The 17,023-nt window shown below is 44.3% G+C and overlaps 1 protein-coding gene across 12 annotated transcripts in view; it reads right to left on the reverse strand.

The window, feature by feature from the left end:
• Positions 1-17,023, reverse strand: part of FGFR2 (fibroblast growth factor receptor 2) — a 90,201-nt gene that overhangs the window by 5,821 nt on the left and 67,357 nt on the right. For 8 of the 12 annotated variants that reach the window (XM_054206231.1, XM_054206230.1, XM_054206234.1 and 5 more), the window contains 7 exons: positions 13,403-13,553; positions 9,867-9,988; positions 9,121-9,231; positions 8,182-8,372; positions 4,555-4,677; positions 3,027-3,097; positions 757-894 (listed from right to left, as the gene is read on the reverse strand). In XM_054206231.1, the coding sequence (XP_054062206.1) occupies positions 757-894; positions 3,027-3,097; positions 4,555-4,677; positions 8,182-8,372; positions 9,121-9,231; positions 9,867-9,988; positions 13,403-13,553 (907 nt within the window). Of the gene's footprint in view, positions 1-756; positions 895-3,026; positions 3,098-4,554; positions 4,678-8,181; positions 8,373-9,120; positions 9,232-9,866; positions 9,989-13,402; positions 13,555-17,023 lie in introns of all 12 variants that reach the window. The other 4 variants (XM_054206238.1, XM_054206229.1, XM_054206237.1 and 1 more) reach the window with 1 other exon arrangement.

Consider the following 17,023-nt stretch of genomic DNA (forward strand, 5'->3'; position numbering starts at 1 on the left):
CTTTTCATGCACAATGTTCTTCATCACAAGCAAAGCAGCGAGCACCCACAGCCCTACACACGGACCACTGACTTTACCCAAATTGTGCAATTCTCCCTTCAAAGGTGAACTTCTCCTCCTGGATCTCTCTTGCCCAGCATCTAAATTACCTTTTTGTGGACCCAGTTCTGTAGCCTTCTGTCCCAGGAATGTCAATGGCATTAAATTACTCGTGCTTAAATATTTTTGCATGTTAGGGATTGCAGTCTTTGTGAAGTGAAGAAATTAAAATGGGACAAAAAATTAAAAATAGTAAAGAGTTACAATGAAGTATCAGAAAGGGAAAACCCCCTCCCCTCCTCACCAGGAGATAATGCTGTGCTAATGCAAAGTTACCGGCTGTATTTTGTTGTGTACAAAACCAGCCTGATGTACCTTACATATAATTAGTGGTAGGTCTGTCATTTAGGAATTTTCATGTTAATGAAATCAAAATAAAAAAACTATGGGTGTAAAAACACTGACGAAGACTGGCTTGTAGATGATCTCTTCTTTTTTCCATGGGATCACAGCAGGACGTGTAAAGGAGTATCCTCTGCCAAACATTTCCTGAAGACCTTTTCATACCCTTTCTTTACATATCTATACGCACACGTATATCCATGATTTTTAGACTCAAGCAATTCTAGAAAATGTTTGATTCTGCTGGGGGTAGCATTAACCACGTGAATTCAGTACAGTTTGTGCCCTTCCAGTCTGGCAAATAAGGGTCCTTACAGTTCATTGGTGCAGTTGGCAGGTTTATCCATTCGGTGCCCTTCTTTAAGCAGCTTAAAAAGTTCCTCCACTGGGATTCCTGGGTAAGGCGATCCTCCTAACGTGAAGATCTCCCACATTAACACACCAAATGACCAGCTACAAAGCAAAGAGAAAACTCCATTAGAAGATCTGCCTTACTGCTGAAAACAGAGATGTGTCTGCGGCAGATGCAATGATCGCAAATCATTGCATAAAGGGGGCCTACAGGAAGGATGGGGAGGACTCTTGATCAGGGAGTGTAATGATAGGACACGGGGTAACGGCCTCAAACTGAAGGAAGAGAGATTTAGACTGGATGTCAGGAAGAAATTCTTTGCTGTGAGGGTGGTGAGCCCCTGGCCCAGGTTGCCCAGAGCAGCTGTGGCTGCCCCATCCCTGGAGGGGTTCAAGGCCAGGCTGGACGGGGCTTGGAGCAACCTGGGCTGGTGGGAGGTGTCCCTGCCCAGGGCAGGGGGGTGGAACGGGATGATCTTTAAGGTCCCTTCCAACCCGAACCATTCCGTGATTCTGTGAAATCCCTCTTAGGAGATGCTTAAACCAGCATCTGCCCAACTCCCACATCAATCTGTGAAGTGCACCAGATGCACGGGCAGCGTATAGAACCAGGACTGAGCTCAGCACGTTCTCGAACACACTCTTTGCCTTTGGCTGGGGTGCTCCGAGGACCCAAGTTTCCAGGGCTACTGCAAAGAACTACGTCTTCACAGCTTAATTATTTATAGAACGCTCACAGCCGAGCTGACAGCAATCATGTGGCAGGGTATTTTGGAAAAAGCAGAAAAAATATTATGCATGGTTCAGTTCCGCTATTTTTTTTTTATTATTATTATTATTAATTTTTGTTAGGAAATGGAGGAGGACAATTTTAAGCCAGTTTTTCCTGCCTGCTTGCCACCTCCTCCAGAGCCTGCCTCATCACGTCTTGTTAGCAACCCAGGGCTCTTTGGCAGGCGGCTTTGCCAGGTGAGCAACAGCACGCAGCCTGCCCTGGCTCCCAAGCCTCCCTGCAGCTCTCCGAGCTTCATAGCAGTGTATTTTAGTAAACTGTTTGCACAAACTTATAATAATATTGTCTTTAAGCCACCTTCAAAGCCACCACGGGGCCAAGAGCCTCCAAGCTCCAGTGCCGAAACCCTCGTGCCCTGTGGCTGCTGAGGAGCTCGGCCTGACTTTCAGTCCTGAACCAGCGAAGCAGTTTACTTCACATTCGCTTAAATATTTCGCCGAGATGTTATTTGAAAACGAAAGTTTGATCCACCCTTAACCTACGTATATAGCTTCCTTTTTAAATAATGTAAAGATTGCAGGAAAAACCTCAGTAAATGTTTTTCTTAAGGAGAGAGCGGCTCGGGAAGCGCACCCAGGTTAAAGAATGAGGAGACACCTCTGATTTTCTCCACCCTGCCCTTTTTCTTTTTAACCCTGCACTGACACGCATAACCTTTTACACCTGTGCTGGGAAGCATCCAGCCCTTTACAGTTAACAGCTTCTCTCGGAGAAATAAAAACCATAAGATATTCATCTGCACTGCATAAAATATACACGTCTGCTTCACGCGGGATGCACGCGAGGGCCTAGGAAACTGTAATGGGAAGCAGGATAAATCCTGAGCAGTTGCATCAGCCAGCAACTCTGCGCACACATTAAAAGATTCTGAAGTGTCAGAGTCCAATGATTTCCTACTACATGTGAAGCGCTGCTGGGAAGCAACAACGCTTCTAAAAATCAGAGACAACTTTTCCAGTATACCCAGCCCGTGTTTTATTATACCTAATCTTAGCACTAATTTTTATAAGCAGTTTTCAGGAGCTTCCTTTTCTTTCTCTCGTTTCTCCCTCTCTTTCTATTTTTATTTTTTTTTTAAAACCTGAAGGAAGTCCAGAGTATGTCAAAAGCCAAGCAAATTAGATAGACTCTTTGTAGCTGCACATCCGTAAATAAGTTCAAGGGGGGAAACTTCCGCACTGACAGAAGGAGGTTAGCATTTTCCACCTTTCATGTGCTTTGAAGCTGGGCAGATTAGTAACAGAGCACTGGTTAGCAGTCTACCATAAAATCCTCACTTTCTAAGGGCAAGTCCTGTTCCCTCTATTAATACGTGAAACAGAATGAAAACACTTAAAGGTAAAGGACAACAGCAAAATACAGTTAAAAATCCCAAACTTTTTACCAAAATAACCCTCCTTCCCACTCCCTCATAAAAAACCATTCAAATAAGGCCACTTACACATCGCTTTGGTGCGTGTAAACTCTGTCAAACAGAGCTTCTGGAGCCATCCACTTAACTGGAAGCCGTCCCTGGAAGTTTGGAGGGGAAGGGAAGGAAAATTAAGACGGTGGCCATTTACAGGATGATTTCAACACCGATTTTTCTAAGATTAATCAATTCTCAGAGCACAGTCTGCTAATGCAAACCAGCACATAATTTACCTTTAAAATTTACAGGGGAAAAAATAGTAAAATGGGCTAAAGCAGGGAGACCGTTAAGAAAAATGGAAATAAACGTTGAAGATAAAATTCAAAGCATTGAGGGCTCCCAGAAAGAAGTTCCCAGACTGCTTGCTAGGAGAACGATAGCATAAGCAGATCAAAATTAAAAAGATCATTCCACTATGGCTCTTTAAAGTCAAAAAAAACCCCAAACCAATCAGTAATCCTCTGAAAAATAGGCCTGCCTGCAAAACTAAACCCAAGAATTTTGTTTTCCTGTTCCACCTTTCGCAGTGACCCAAAGCTCCCGGTCCCAACTGCCTGTTGCTTTGCACACAAAATCTGCTCTGCTCGGAGCCCCGGAATGGCACGATTCAATTCGTGCCTGGGGCTGGATGAGGCTTGGAGCAGCCTGGTCTGGCGGGAGGTGTCCCTGCCCAGGGCAGGGGGGTGGGACTGGATGAGCTTTAAGGTCCCTTCCAACCCAAACCAGTCTGTGATTCTATGATAACTCCTTCCAGTACTGACATACCCATACCCAGTTACTCTGTCTTCTTGCGATGTTACCGTTAAAATGCCATTAATCACTCAGTGCTTTATTTTCATGGATAAGCCACTTAACATGATTGTTAATCGTAACCAGTATTTACACAAAATATGAAAGGCTGTGGAACTGAACGAGTTCTACAAAGTCCCCATCAAACCCCGAGGGTGGTTCGTCAGGATCTGAAGGGATCCCCTGAGAAGGAGGCACGAGCTGTTCAAGCCAGGCATCAATAACTACATCCGAAACATTTTGTCTTCTTGATTTGGTACAGGTTAAACAACAAAACGGTGACAGAGTGGGGAGTAAAAAAATCCATTTTCTCAACGTCTAGGCCCACTTTGATACTACTGCCATAACCTGTACGGAACAAGGTAAGTACAGGCAAAAGGCACAAAGCTCTATGTGGCGTTACCACACATAACCAGGATTTTTATTGTGGTTATTGCTAGCACTGCTTATACAGTGTTTTTCAACACCCTAGGCTGGAATCAACAGGACTATTTCCACTATTTCAAGTGACTGGAGTCAGGGACACACACAAAAACCCAATTCTTGTATTTTAGCTTTTCTAATAAATCAGAAAATATACAGCCTCTCTGGTTATCTTTTTAACTGTCACTGTAAGTGGTCACAGAAATTCTTGTGTCCTTGATCCCTGTTTTCTATCTGCGATGAAAAGTGAGTGCTCAAGAAGCCCGTTAAGTTTATAATCATAGTTTTGAAGTGAATCATTGCAAGAAATACTTTGTTTCCAGAGGAAAGAACACCATCCACTTACATTAGTAGTCTTTTTATAATAATCTATATTGTTGATGTCTCTGGCTAAACCAAAGTCTGCTATTTTCATGACATTATTTTCAGTTACCAAAACATTTCTTGCAGCCAAGTCTCGATGGATACACTGGAAGGAAAAGAAAAGAAAAAAAATAAAGGAACACTGAAATAAGCTGCTGTAAAAGTGAAATTATTTCTATGCCATAACAGCCTCTTTTACGGATTTTAATCTAAATCACAAGGTGGGAAAGCCACACATTTACTACAAGCCTGTGAAATATGATTGTCTTAATTACTGCAATCCATCCCCTCAGCTGGTGTTTCCAAGGTGAACAACAGCCCTAAGAAGCCTCTTAGAAAAGCCTGGTTTATTTAAGACTTATATTTTATTAAGGCTGAAAGCTTGGGTGGTGACACAAACTGTGCCACGCTGTTTGTGATTCACTCTCCGTTACACGCGCCCAGGTACAGGGATTGCAGCACTTCCATTACAGATACTCTTAATGAGCGTTTAATTAAGTTGTTTCTCTTAAGCTGTATCACCTCAGCAGAGCTAAAACCTGACAGTCTGGATCAGTGCAACCATTTTTAATATAAAAGATCTTAATATGAGATATATTCACAGTATATAATTTTAAACTAGATGTCTAGGGTGTCTGTATTTACTTAAACCATGAGACTACAATGATTTAATTTATAAAAAAAAAATAGAAAAAAAAAAACCAAACCAAAACAAACCAACACAATCTGGGCTGGGCTGTTTGCTTTTTAAACAGCTTTGATACTGAAACTAAAAATGTTACCCCCTCGGAGATTTTCTTCCTTCATGTCAGCATTATCCTGAAAACTTGCAACTGATTCTTGACACTGAAAGGACGTTGTGACTGCTCTGGATATTATTCCTGTGTTTGAGCAGCCTTATTAGGGTTGATGGCAGCAGGGGCATGGTAAGAAACATTGCATTTGGAATCCGCCCAGGATATTCTCCTTCTTTTCAAGTTAAATATCCTCCCCCACCCCCCGGCCTTAATTTTGGATTACTCTTTATGTTGTCCTCTTGATTTCAGCATGTGCATAGACATGCTGGACTGAACCACCACAAAAAAACTGTACAACAGCCAATTTCTTTCTCGCATTATAACTTGCCCCAGCAATTTTCTGAGATTTCTTATCCTGCAAGGGCAAAATGAGCCCACAAAGCTTTTGCTCCTCACTGGGTTAGTCATGGGGAACTGCCAGGAAAAACCTGCTCCAGCAACGCCTTCATGTGCGCAGGACCAGACAGCAGCACATGCTCCCAGCATCAAATCAGTCTTCTAATTCGGCATCAGCAAAGCTACGGCAGCAGAAAACACACAGGCCAGCCTTCCTACTTCCCTGTTCTCAAACCCTACCAGAACATCCTCTGAGACAGCTGGAACTCAATTCAGTTGCCCAAACAGAAGTACGCATTGTCATCCGAGATGCCCTGCGATATCCAAGGTACCTTGATGAGACTACCAGAGAGGACACAGGACCTACAGCAGACCCGTGTGTCTTTCCGGAGCGGCAGGCTGGGGGTACCACAGGGCATCTCAAATGGCATGTAACATCTCTGAGTGAATGCACCAAATGATTCAGACCCTGGTACCTTCTGTCAGCATATTTCTGCTTTCTCACACCCTACAGTTTTACAACTGAGACTCTTCCCATCTTCAAAATGGTGCCGTTATCGATTTCCATATCTGACAGGTTCCATAGCCTACCCTCTGGCCCTAATGATTTGCTCTCTCTGGGCCAGTCCCTATATCTGCAGTTCCCCTGAGGTTCTTGCAGAGTACTGGAAGGATGGAGAGGACACGTCAACAGAATTTTTAAAAGCATCCCTCCAACTCAGAAACAACATCCCATTTCCAACATACAGCTGCTTGTAAGGCAAAACCATTTTGTAAAGCAGAAAGCAGGCACCCACAAATCTTCTTTACACATTTCTGTTTGACTTTTTTTTTTTTTTTGGCTTTTTTGAGGTCTCAGTGAGCGATTTATTGGACCGAAACAACAAGAACGCTGGCCTTCTCACAGCTCCTGCATGATGGAAATACCGTGAGAAGACCAGCTCTCTTATTATTCCAGCTCAACAAATGGATCCCTAAGGGGAAAAGAAGTAGTGAAATACAAACAGAAATGGTGGGATATCTGAAGAACCGGAATGCGCAGTTTTACTATGTGCTGCCTTTGTTTTCCCTCTGCCTTGTGCAATGCCCCACATTCTGTCAAGTTCGGCGCAGTGCTGAACGAGTGTTTTTGCAAAGGAACTGGATCAAGGATGAAACGGTTCTGCCGTGTTGTGCGAGCGCACACACCTTCTTGGCAGCGTCCTGCAACAGCACTTCAGAGCTTCTCCAGCGGACGCTTGTTCTCAAGATTTGCCAATCAGAAGATTTCTTTTTTTTTCCCTTCACAACAGTTCTGTTTTTCTGGGACATGGCTTCGTGCCAGGCAAATGCTTCATTAATCTTAGAAAGAGATATCCTAAGGTGCTTTACCTAATACAATACTCATGCGTGCTCCATTAGGAAGATCTTGTCTTGGTGTCATGCATGTCACCCTGTCTACTCTACTATGCTAAGAATTACTATTTCAAAACAAAAGAATAAAAGCAAAATTAGACCTCGATTTCCATCCCCCTAAGCTCTACAAGTGCAGAAAAGCTATAAAAAAATCACGACTCTACGCAACCGGACTGGAGGACTACCCTCAGCTCTGCTCTTTGGTTAAAAACAGCTCATACTTGGGAGTGGACACGACTGGAAATGGGTATAAATCCCACTAACCACTCCACACCTCGCAGGAAGTGCTTATCATCAATATCGGGTGCTCTGGTTTAGCCACCGGGGCCAAACACCACCCAGGGTATTCACGATTGCTTTTCCACCAAGCCACAATGTGTTTACTGAGTTAGTTATATGGGCTATTTAAGGTTTCATAACTATAATTTAATCAAATTGCTGGTTTAAAAAAAAAAAAAGTTTGAAGAAAAGTTGAAGCAGTAAGTGTCCAGGGACAGGACAGGATAAATAAATTCTTTCAAGAAGCTTGGTCTCCTGACAAACACCATTTTTAAGTAAAGCGCATGATTTTACAGTGACTAATTCACTCCACTTATTTTTGCCTTTTCTGTTTGAAATTTTTGCCCTGGCATCTTGTGGTCTTCTCCACTCTGCCTGTTGTCATTCTGTAAATCCTCTCCCTAACTGAATTCATTTATTTTGCATCACTACGTGAGCTGATTTGGTCAATTTGACTGGAAACAGAAGGCCTGCTGTTTCATGGGTGGAGTAATGTGACTTGTGTAATCAAGTGACCACCTGTGCTTATGAATTCAAACTGCAGATATGTACGCAATATTTACTTTAAACGATCCATTCTGGGCCTCGTTTGAGCAATGTCATTAAACGGCGATTAAAAACTTTAGGAATTTTCCCACTGATTTGAAAATCAGAGTACGGATTATGCAACTCGCGTGAGAAAGGTCCTTCTCCCAGCAAACTCCTGAACACAAACGAAATGAGAACAAGACTAAACTAAAAAAAAAAGTGCTGAACAAACACGCACCACGTGCTTTGTGAAGTATTTGCTGAGTTCTACCTACTTTTTGTGAAGCCAGGTACTCCATGCCTCTTGCCAGCTGGTACGTGCATGACACTAAGTCCTTGAATGTCATCTGCTCTTCTGGTACCCTGTTAATATCAAAGGAATACTCCATCCCCGGGGGGCGGCGTGCTCGCAGGTACTCACGCAGGTTTCCTTTGGAAGCGTATTCTACTATCACATACAACGGACCTTTGGATAAACAGAACCGCGTGAAAACTGGAGTAAGATCGAAGGGTAAAATGTTTTGATGTAAAGAAGCTTTTAGCATTCTTTGATACATGAACTGAATTAACAAATGTTTAACTGTGAAAGCAGCAAGCACAACTGGGAAGAAAAGGAGGTCTGGATTGGCAAAGTGACTCCCAAAGCTCCACGGTGGCAGAGCTACAATTAGCGGCTGAAAGTACCCAAGCCCCGACTCAGTGCCTATTCCTTCCATGCCATGTACTGAAAAAGCAAGCATTTTCCATCAAAAACTGCTGTACAATCTCAAACAAGGGGAAAGTGCTTCTTAGGATTTTTAATTTCCAGAGTTTTAGGCCATTCTGCATCACCTTACATGACAAATTAGCTTTTAATAAAAACACTGTGGTCTTTGGAGAGTAGAATTGCTCGTTTCAGTTTCATGGGACACAAGTTCCACTAAAGCAGGACTGACAACTGAGAACAAGAGGCGTGGGTAAAGCCCCTGTAAAATGTCTTTTTTTCTCTACAGCAAGAGATTAGAGAGTTTTCTTATTATATAGTGCCCTTCCTCATATTAAAGCTGCAAGTATAATGAGAGACAGAAGTTAAAATATTGCTGCTAAGCTAGGGAAATATCTAAAAATCCCATCACAGCATGACGGCTTCCTTAAAAACTCTTGAAAAATTATGATTAATGAGACTTTCGCAGACCTGTTGGAAAGGCCTGGTTTACTTTCTTTTCTCTACTCACCATCCTGGGTACACGCTCCAAGGAGATTGATAATATTTTTATGCTTCCCAATCATCTTCATCATCTCCATCTCCGACACCAGGTCAGATAGATCTTTTTCTGTAGCGTCATCTGTACAAGACACAAGTTCAGTTCATACTTTCTAGCGTGCCAGCCCAAACTTCACTAAGGCTCACCAGCTGGTGTAAAACACGTGTGCTTCAAAATGCAGAACGCGGGATTTGTTTTCCAGGATACACTGTACGTTATACAAAGCCATATGTTATGTCCTAACAAAAAATAGTCTCCAACCTCTTTGATAGACTGACCATCGCTTCAGTGTTAAATGTTAAGAGGCAACACAGTAATATTTTACATAAAAATGCTGTCGTTAGCTATCAAACCTCCAATAACTATGCCGTTCCGGCAAACTACCCTTACAATTCAATTCAAAATAAATAGGCACCAACCACCTGGACTGAATGGGCTAGGATCTACGCATGGGACAGCCTCTGACATGAACTAAACTAAAAGCAGAGAGACCCGCACGATGCTAATACATCTCCTGGCCCCTAAATACTCACTACTCAAGATAAACAGGCTGTCAAGGGCGCAGATTTACACCCCAAACTGCTGAAGGCTGAGGTCAGCTATGTGCTCTTTGACCCCCCCCACGATGACAGAGTTCAGATGCCACAAAAGAAACTTCTCATGGATGAGAACTGCCGTATCGCCCATTCTGATCCCTAATCACCCCATTTTCTTACCTTTCAACATCTTCACCGCCACCGTCACCGCTTCTTTTGGCCTGTCTTTGTCAATCCCCACCGCTTCGGCCATGACGACTTGCCCAAAGCAACCTTCTCCCAGGGGTTTACCCAGCGTCAGCCTAGGGGTGTAAACAGGAGATTAACACCCAGCATCTGGCGAAGGGATGGATGCAGCCAGCGAAATTCCAGGGCTAAATATAAAAAGCTTTCAACAACTTGCTGTAGCATGAAGCGTTCATCACATGGAACTAATGAGACGCATCGGTTTTCACGCGCGCGGCAGCGTGTTTTCTTAGGGATGGTATAGCGAGCATCTCGGAAGGGCAGATCAGTTGCTAAACCCAGCTTTTAAGCTCTCCCCGCTCCTTGTGATAAGAGGCCATACTCGATCGCCAGCGGCGAGACACAGCGTGGAGGGGCAGAGCTCTCAAAAAGCATCCGAGCGCGGTTGAAACCCAGGAGCAGCCAGCAACACGCAAGCTTCTCCTGTCATTGGAACGCGGCCAGTCGCCGTCGTCTTTTTTCACGTTGACTGTGAGGGGATGAAAGAAAAGTTTCTTTGTGCGTGTGTCGCCATGTGGTCACTTTCAGGCAGCTGATGATTTGCGTGGTAAAGGGTGGTATCAAGAACAGGGGGATGTTTTAGATATTATTAACTCCTGTGATATAACGGCACAGTGCAAACAGAAAGGAAAATCAAATGTGCTCTCAGACAGATTAATTATTAGCTCAAAATTCATATTCTGGCTTTCTGCTTGGGTACGCGGGCTGTGAACGTTTGCCTAATGATCTCTTGCGCTGAAGGGATTAGACAGGACAGAGCCAGCAAGTCAGCAGACGCCGTGTTTGGGTGCAGCTGTGGGTAATTATCACACCCATTTCTCTTTTTGCGTGGCTGATGAGGTGGCCAGACAGCCGCCTTCTTGGGGGGGAGAGGAGGAAGGATGAAGGCGAGAGAGGGGGAAGGAAAAAGAGGGTTTAGTGCTGCAGGAGCCTGGGCGAAGGCACCCGGGATGCTCAGGCACCCAGAATGGTGGCCATGTGCCACCTCAGCCATCAGTCCCTGTCCCGGTGGGGCTCAGCCGAGGTGATGCTGGCCCTGCCCGCCTGCCCCAGTGGTGGCACAAAGGTGGCACCTCCGTGGGACACAGCACTTGGCGGGTCTCCGCGTCCCCTGCCAGCTGTCTTCTCCATGGCCTCCCCTCCTCGCTCTTCTAACATCCCTGCGCGTTCCCCGGTGCTTTGATCCCTTAAGGGGCGAGACGGGACGCTTTATTTACCCCCAGCTGGGTCTAGCTCGGAGGCTGATCCTTGGCTACGGACCCTTTGCTGCCGCAAGTGTCATGTGTGAGGGTCACAGCAGACGCCTCCCGTCTGCAGCACCCGGGGCTCCGCTCAGAGAGCCGGGGGGGGCTAAAACTCCGTTATAATCACAGCACCCATGTAAGAAACCTTTGAAAAAGAGCAGTCATTAAGCGGGCAATGAAAAGTGCATTTTGTGGAGCATATGCCTGGGCGCAAAACCTGCTCGGCTATAACAGATAGACACTGAGATGTCGATCTCAATTTTAGGAGGATAAAGTGATAAAATAAAAAAGAAACTTCAAAGCCTTTGGGCAAAACCTTTTGGGCTCCAGCCTTAGTGTGCTTAAGGGCCAGATTCGGGCTCCTTTATTGGCAGGGAATATCAACTAACATCCAGAAGCAGTACCATGACAGAAACCAGGGAGGATGGTCGGCGAGTTTGATACTGCTAATGTAATCCAGTGTAGGGGCCAGATTCGGATAAGCATTTTCATGCACAAATTCTTTAGGTTTTGGCTTTCCATGGTCAAAAAGCAGGATTCACAGATCTGATATCGGTAGGGACTCATTCTTCAAAGCATGGACTTCTGTCTTCCCCCGTGAAATACAGGGAGAGGTTGTGATACCATCAACAGAAGAGCATCAGACCAGGGCTAAGCGGTTTGAAAGCCTCGCTTATCTGCTCCGCCCAGGCACGGGACAGAAGCGAGAGGTGGTTCCTCCCGAGGGCAGCCCGCAGACTCCTCGTCAAACGCGGTCGGTGCCTCGGTGAGAATTCCGCCGGCTGTTTGGGATTGGTTTCTAAAGCAAACGCGAGTTTAAAAAGGTGCAAAGACTGAAGGGCAGCGTATGCTATGCTGAGGTCATCCTGCGTTTTCTCCAGAACTAAAATTGAATTTAGGATCTTGGCAGAGAACAAACATTTGCATTGGAAGCTGGTTAATTTATGTGCTATTGCCCTGCTAGGACTAAAGTAACAAACCCCTCATTGTGTGCCTCCTGCCCCCCAACCTAATAAACCGCCTCTAAATAGCCTCCTTTCATTGCAAATCTGCTCCACCTACATTTGTGCTGAATGCTGGTTTTAAATGTTTAGCGCACTAAAATTTTCCGCATTTAGTGTATCCCCCCAGGGTACAGGCTGACAGAAGTACATATAGAGGCCCCCACTGTTGACTAGAATACTGCAGGTGGCAATTACAGCATTTTGCACTAGTTTTCAGCTGCATCATTAAAATAATTTCCAGAACAGTTGTCAGAAGGTTCAAAATTACAGCTCTTCTATCCAAAAGTTACAATGCTGAACTTTGGGAGAGAGCTGTTCATGACAAAAGGTGTTATTTTCTCAAAGCCACCTAAAGACTTCTTAAGGTTAGTACTAACTTCAATATATAATCATGGTTCTACCTGTGTTAATATTCTCTTTTACGTGACTTTTTTATATTAAGAAATATGGTTACAGCTTTAATCAGATTATTCAGGAGCTCATTTTGCATGTTAGTCAACAGACTTTGAAGAAAATATTATGTAGCCATATGAATTTGCATATATCAAGATTCAGTACGCTCTGCTTGAAACCTAACACTTTTAAGCCACAGAAGTTGTGTATATACATGTACAAAATATGCAAACGATACCACTAAGGCAAAAACCATCATCTCCATTAATACAGGCTACTACAAAATCAACACAAAATCCTACCCAGAAGGTCCTGCCAGAAAAGATTGCCTAATACCGTATTCTAGACTTTATCTCCTGCATGGTATTTTATTACCTATTTTATAAATATTAAACAATTAAGTTTAATATTTCAACTAAGAAAGGTGGTTTAACGTTCAGAGGTATTGCTTGGGGAAATCTCAAATACCCTTCAACAATGTTTGTATGCGGACATCTCTACCAGTCTAAATCATATATATTTTGAAAGAACGTTTCAGATTCGCTCCTTTCGTAACGGAGGAGTTACATTTCAGCAGGGTATCTGAAAAGCTACCGGAAATCTGAAAATAAAATCAGAATGACAGGCAGAGAAAATTCAGAGAAATACTTAAAAAAAGACTGATTTCAGATAATTGAATTGGCTCTTGATCTTCAGAGGAGGTTCAGGTAATTGAGATTTTCTTTCAACTAAAGAAACCCTGGGAGACACTGGGAAAGATGCTTCCCCTCATACTGTGTCATGTTTTTCAGACATGTGTAGGCAGCATTAAGAGAAACAGGCTACATACTTATCTCTTGGGAATTCCCATTTTGGGTCTTCCGGCAATTCATACTCGGAGACTCCTGCCAGCATGGGGGCATCGGCAGTGGAGGAGAGGCGAGTAGTTATCCTCACCAGCGGCGTGTTGGAATTCATGGAGGAGCTGGAGTCGGCTGACACCTGTTGTTGCAATGCAAGATGCAAAAAGAAAAAAAAAAAGGCGGAGATGTAATCTTGACCCAATAACTGAAAAACAGCAGGACCTGATACCCAAGCCAGCTCAGAACAGTGGTATTAGGAAAAAGTGGCTGAATCCACCACCTTGTTTCTAGCGCGCTGTTCTCACACCTTTACCCTCCCTTGCAAGCGCAATACCGACTCTAATCGCTGCCAAGGCTGCAAGTCTCCCCATAGGTGAAAACCATTTAAGGTTTAAATACCTTCACTCAGAAGATAAATTAAATAAACTTCTCCCTCTTTTTGTTTATCAAATCAATATTTTTTAATCAACTGAGAGTATTTATATCGCCACCCTCAGATACCCAGGTGGGCAGCTTATACTGCGAGCAGAGGTTACCAATAAGCTCTCTTCTTCCACTCACTTCTAGTTTCCCATGTCACCATTTCTTTTCCCGAATCAGCACACAATTTACTATTTTTTGGTGTTGCTATTAAATTGAAATTTTCAATTTTTAATTGAAAAATGGTAATTTTGCAAAGGCTTACGTACTTTTCATCAGCGCCAATGATCAAGAACACATGCCTACTACTGTGTAGGAAATGCTGGATCCTCTCATATGTTTTCTAACCATTCGATATTGAAAGCATCAAAAAGCCATCACAATAATTGGGAGATATTTAAGTTTTCAGTTAAATACATTCTTAATTAAAGATTCTGCAGGCAACGTGGAGAAGAGCTCATAAAATAACTTAATGTCCAATGCTTTGAAACGTAATCACTTTGGAGTACGATTTCTCATCAGCCTCAACAACAAAATATATTCCACCCATGTAACAAAACTTGTCTTGGTGTGAATGGTGTATCTTCCATAAGGCTCTTTCCTCAAACCAGCAAGCAGCAGCCTGCTTCTCTGCTGACCTCAGGGTTTTAAATGAATACAAACACAAAACAAAACCGCTTCTATTGCCGTTTTGTCCCCTCCTTTAAGTGTGAATCCTCCTTCTCTCTTCAGGCCATGACAGTCTTGGCCAAGCCCAAATCTGGTGGCCAAGGCGCGATGAAGGTTGTTTCGCAATGCCATTGCTGGTACCTGTCCTCACATCAGGCAGCAGGAGGTGCTTCTTGGCCAGCACTGTTGGGACCATCCCCAAGCTGGAAGCCTAGAGCATCAGAATAGCTACCACTCTTGACCTTCATCCTCATCACCTGGAGTTAACTTTGACACCAGGTTTGCTTATGTAAAGTGCCCACAGGGTACAATTTTGTTCCAGAGGTCTTACAACTAGATAAAAAAAGCAATTATAAGCAAACAGATCCTAATGGCATTAGAGTGCAAATCAGCGACACACAGGGATATGAACACAAAATCCTCTTGTCTCTATGACACCTGATAAGCGCAACTTAGTGCTCCCTTATTTCAAGTTCAATTAACAATTACGGTGTCTCAGCCCACGGAATTACTCGAGCTCCTTAGAACGGGGCTGAAAGGCTTTTGCAACCATGTCATGCTCTTACACAATGTATTTTGACAAGACAATACCAAGGTGCTCAAACGAATTTCTCATCATGACTCTGACAATCTGTTTTGTTTGAGAGGTCTTTTTGCAGGTCGACATCCTCAAACCCATCTCATCAAATGGGGTTGGCTTCTTGACACATTTTTCTGCAACCAGAGATTAAGACTGGAAAGAGGTTTCATAATGAAGAAGGTGTTAAGGACTGCTATCAAAAATTAAACCTTGGTAATCGGTTTTGCAGCTGACAGACCTTTCTCGATACCAGAAGCCCCAGCTTCTGCATGCGAGACGTGGTATGTGTGGAACAAGAGAGTATAACTGCACAAATAAGGTTACTCACTCAAGTAAGAGAGGTAGACCGTTTTCACTCTTCTCCATCCAACCATCGTTAATGTTAATATTTGCCTTCAGCACATATAAGTACCAGCACATTTCTCTAGCCTAATAAATATGGTGACCACTTGGGATACAATCAGAAAACTACTATTAAGACAGACTACATAGCTCTAAATAAATCAGTAAGTGAACACTGAACAGAGTCCTTCAAGAGGGAGGACTGGGGAGGTCTCAGTTGCCTGAAGGTTAGCAACCGTGATGCCCATCTACAAGAAGGGACGGAAGGAGGATCTGGGGAACTGCAGGCCTGTCAGTCTGACCTCGGTGCCAAGGAAGGGTATGGAGTAGATCATGGGCCATCTTGCGGCACGTACAGGACAACCAGGTGATCAGGCCCATGGGTTTATGAAAGGCTGCTTGACTAACTTGACAAGGTCCCGCTTGACTAACTTGATCTCTTTCTATGACAAGGTGACCTGCTTAGTGGCTGGGGGAAAGGCTGTGGATGTTGTCTACCTAGACTTTAGTAAAGCCTTCAACACCGTTTCCCATAGCATTCTCCTGGAGAAATTGGCTGCCCATGGCTTGGCAGGCATATTCTTCGCTGGGTGAAAAACTGGCTGGAAGGCCAGACCCAAAGAGTTGTGGTGAATGGAGCTAAATCCAGTTGGCAGCCAATCACAAGTAGTGTTCCCCAGGGCTTAGTATTGGGGCCAGTTCTGTTTAATATCTTTATCAATGACCTGGATGAGGGGATCAAGCACACCCTCAGTCAGTTTTGCAGATCACACCAAGTTGGGTGGGAGTGTTGATCTGCTCAAGGGCAGGAAGGCTCGGCAGAGGGACCTGGACAGGCTGGATCAATGGGCCAAGACCAACTGCATGAGGTTCAACAAAGCCAAGTGCCAGGTCCTGCACTTGGGTCACAACAACCCCACGCAGCACTACAGGCTTGGGGAAGAGTGGCTGGAAAGCTGCCCAGTGGAAAAGGACCTGGGGGTGTTGGTCGACAGTCAGCTGAATATGAGCCAGCAGTGTGCCCAGGGGGCCAAGGCGGCCAATAACATCCTGGCTTACATCAGAAATAGTACGGCCAGTAGGACTAAGAAAGTGATTGTCCCCCTGTACTCGGCCCCGGTGAGGCCGCACCTCAAATACTGTGTTCAGTTTTGGGCCCCTCACCACAAGAAGGACATTGAGGTGCTGAAGCGGGTTTAGAGAAGGGCAATGAAGCAGGTGAGGAGTCTGGAGCACAAGTCTTGTGAGGAGTGGCTGAGGGAGCTGGGGATGTTCAGCCTGGAGAAAAGGAGGCTGAGGGGAGACCTTATCGCTCTCTACAACTCCCTGAAAGGAGGCCGTAGCAAGGGGGAGTCGGGTCTCTTCTCCCAAGTAACAAGCCATAGGACAAGAGGAAACGGCCTCAAGTAGTGCCAGGAGAGGTTTAGGATGGATATTAGGAAAAATTTCTTCACCAAAAGGGTTGTCAAGTATTGGAACAGGCTGCCCAGGGAATGGTGGAATCACCATCCCTGGAGGTATTTAAAAGACGCATAGACATGGTGCTTAAGAACATCATTTAGTGGTGGACTTGGCAGTGCTAGGTTAATGGTTGGAC

The sequence above is a fragment of the Rissa tridactyla genome, chromosome 6 (assembly GCF_028500815.1).
Source record: "Rissa tridactyla isolate bRisTri1 chromosome 6, bRisTri1.patW.cur.20221130, whole genome shotgun sequence".
Taxonomy (NCBI): domain Eukaryota; kingdom Metazoa; phylum Chordata; class Aves; order Charadriiformes; family Laridae; genus Rissa; species Rissa tridactyla.